The sequence below is a fragment of the Cicer arietinum genome, chromosome 4 (genome assembly GCF_000331145.2).
Source record: "Cicer arietinum cultivar CDC Frontier isolate Library 1 chromosome 4, Cicar.CDCFrontier_v2.0, whole genome shotgun sequence".
Taxonomy (NCBI): Eukaryota; Viridiplantae; Streptophyta; class Magnoliopsida; order Fabales; family Fabaceae; genus Cicer; species Cicer arietinum.
The window spans coordinates 23,300,007-23,301,207 of NC_021163.2; the positions used below are offsets into that span (position 1 = coordinate 23,300,007).

At 34.6% G+C, this 1,201-nt stretch overlaps 1 protein-coding gene across 1 annotated transcript; it reads right to left on the bottom strand.

Moving 5' to 3' along the window:
* Positions 1 to 232: 232 nt before the first annotated feature.
* LOC140920001 (uncharacterized) lies at positions 233 to 556 on the bottom strand. Its single transcript, XM_073367303.1, has one exon. The coding sequence runs from the start codon at positions 554 to 556 to the stop codon at positions 233 to 235; it is 324 nt and encodes a 107-aa protein (XP_073223404.1).
* Positions 557 to 1,201: the final 645 nt, after the last annotated feature.

Here is a 1,201-nt window from a genome sequence, read left to right on the forward strand (position 1 = left end):
TTATTATTATTATTATTATTATTATTATTATTATTATTATTATTATTATTAATTATTATTATTGTTTATTTTTTTAAATGACACGGGGTGTGTCAATCTCTTCCCCTTATAAAAATTCGTCATCGAATTTATTTGAATTTTTATTTATTTATTAAATACTATTGACCTTGAGTTTCAATATAAGTGTGAGTAATTTGCACGAATGACTTCCTCGGGTTCCCAAGAAGTTTCTTTACTGGATGGACCACACCAAAGAATTTTTCTGAAACAATATCTTTTGAGCATAACGTCTCACTTGGCGATCTAATATAGCTATCAGATGCTCAACGTATGATAGACTTTCATCTAACTGCACATCTTCATGATTAATCACATGAATAGGGTTATGAAGATACTTCCGAAGCATCGAAATATGAAAGATCGGATGAACTTCAGAGAGATCCGATGGAAGTGCCAAGCGATACACTATTGGTCCAACTCTCTCTAGAACTTCAAATGATCCAATGAACCTTGGACTTAGTTTCCCCTTTTTACAAAACCGCAAAACTCCTTTCATTGGTGAAACTCGTAGGAATACATGTTCTCCCACTGAAAACTCTAAGGGACGACGTCTCTTATCGGAATAAGATTTTTGTCTACTCTAAGTTGTCACTAAGCGACCCCGAATCAATTTAACCTTTTCAATGATATCTTGAATCAACTCTGGACCGACTAGTTTAGCTTCTCCAAATTCAAGCCATCTAATCGGTGACCTACACCGCCTTCCGTACACATCTTCAAATGAAGCCATTTGAATACTAGATTGATAACTATTATTGTATGCAAATTCCATCAAGGACAAATGTTGATCCCAACTACCTCAAAGATCCATAACACAAGCACAAAACATATCTTCTAATATTTGTATAGTACTTTCAGACCAACCATCTGTTTGATGATGAAAAGTCGTGCTATGCTTCAAACGAGTTCCTAATGAAGTTTGGAACGACTTCTAAAATTGAGAAGTAAATTGGGCCCCACGGTCAGAAATAATAAACACCATTACACCATGCAAAGAGACAATTTCATATAAATAAAGTTTAGCATATGGAGATGCAGTATAAGTAGTCTTCAAAGGCAAGAAATATGCAGATTTAGTTAACTTATCTATAATCTCCCACACCGAGTTATAGCCCTTTTTGGGTTCGTGGTAATCCTGTGA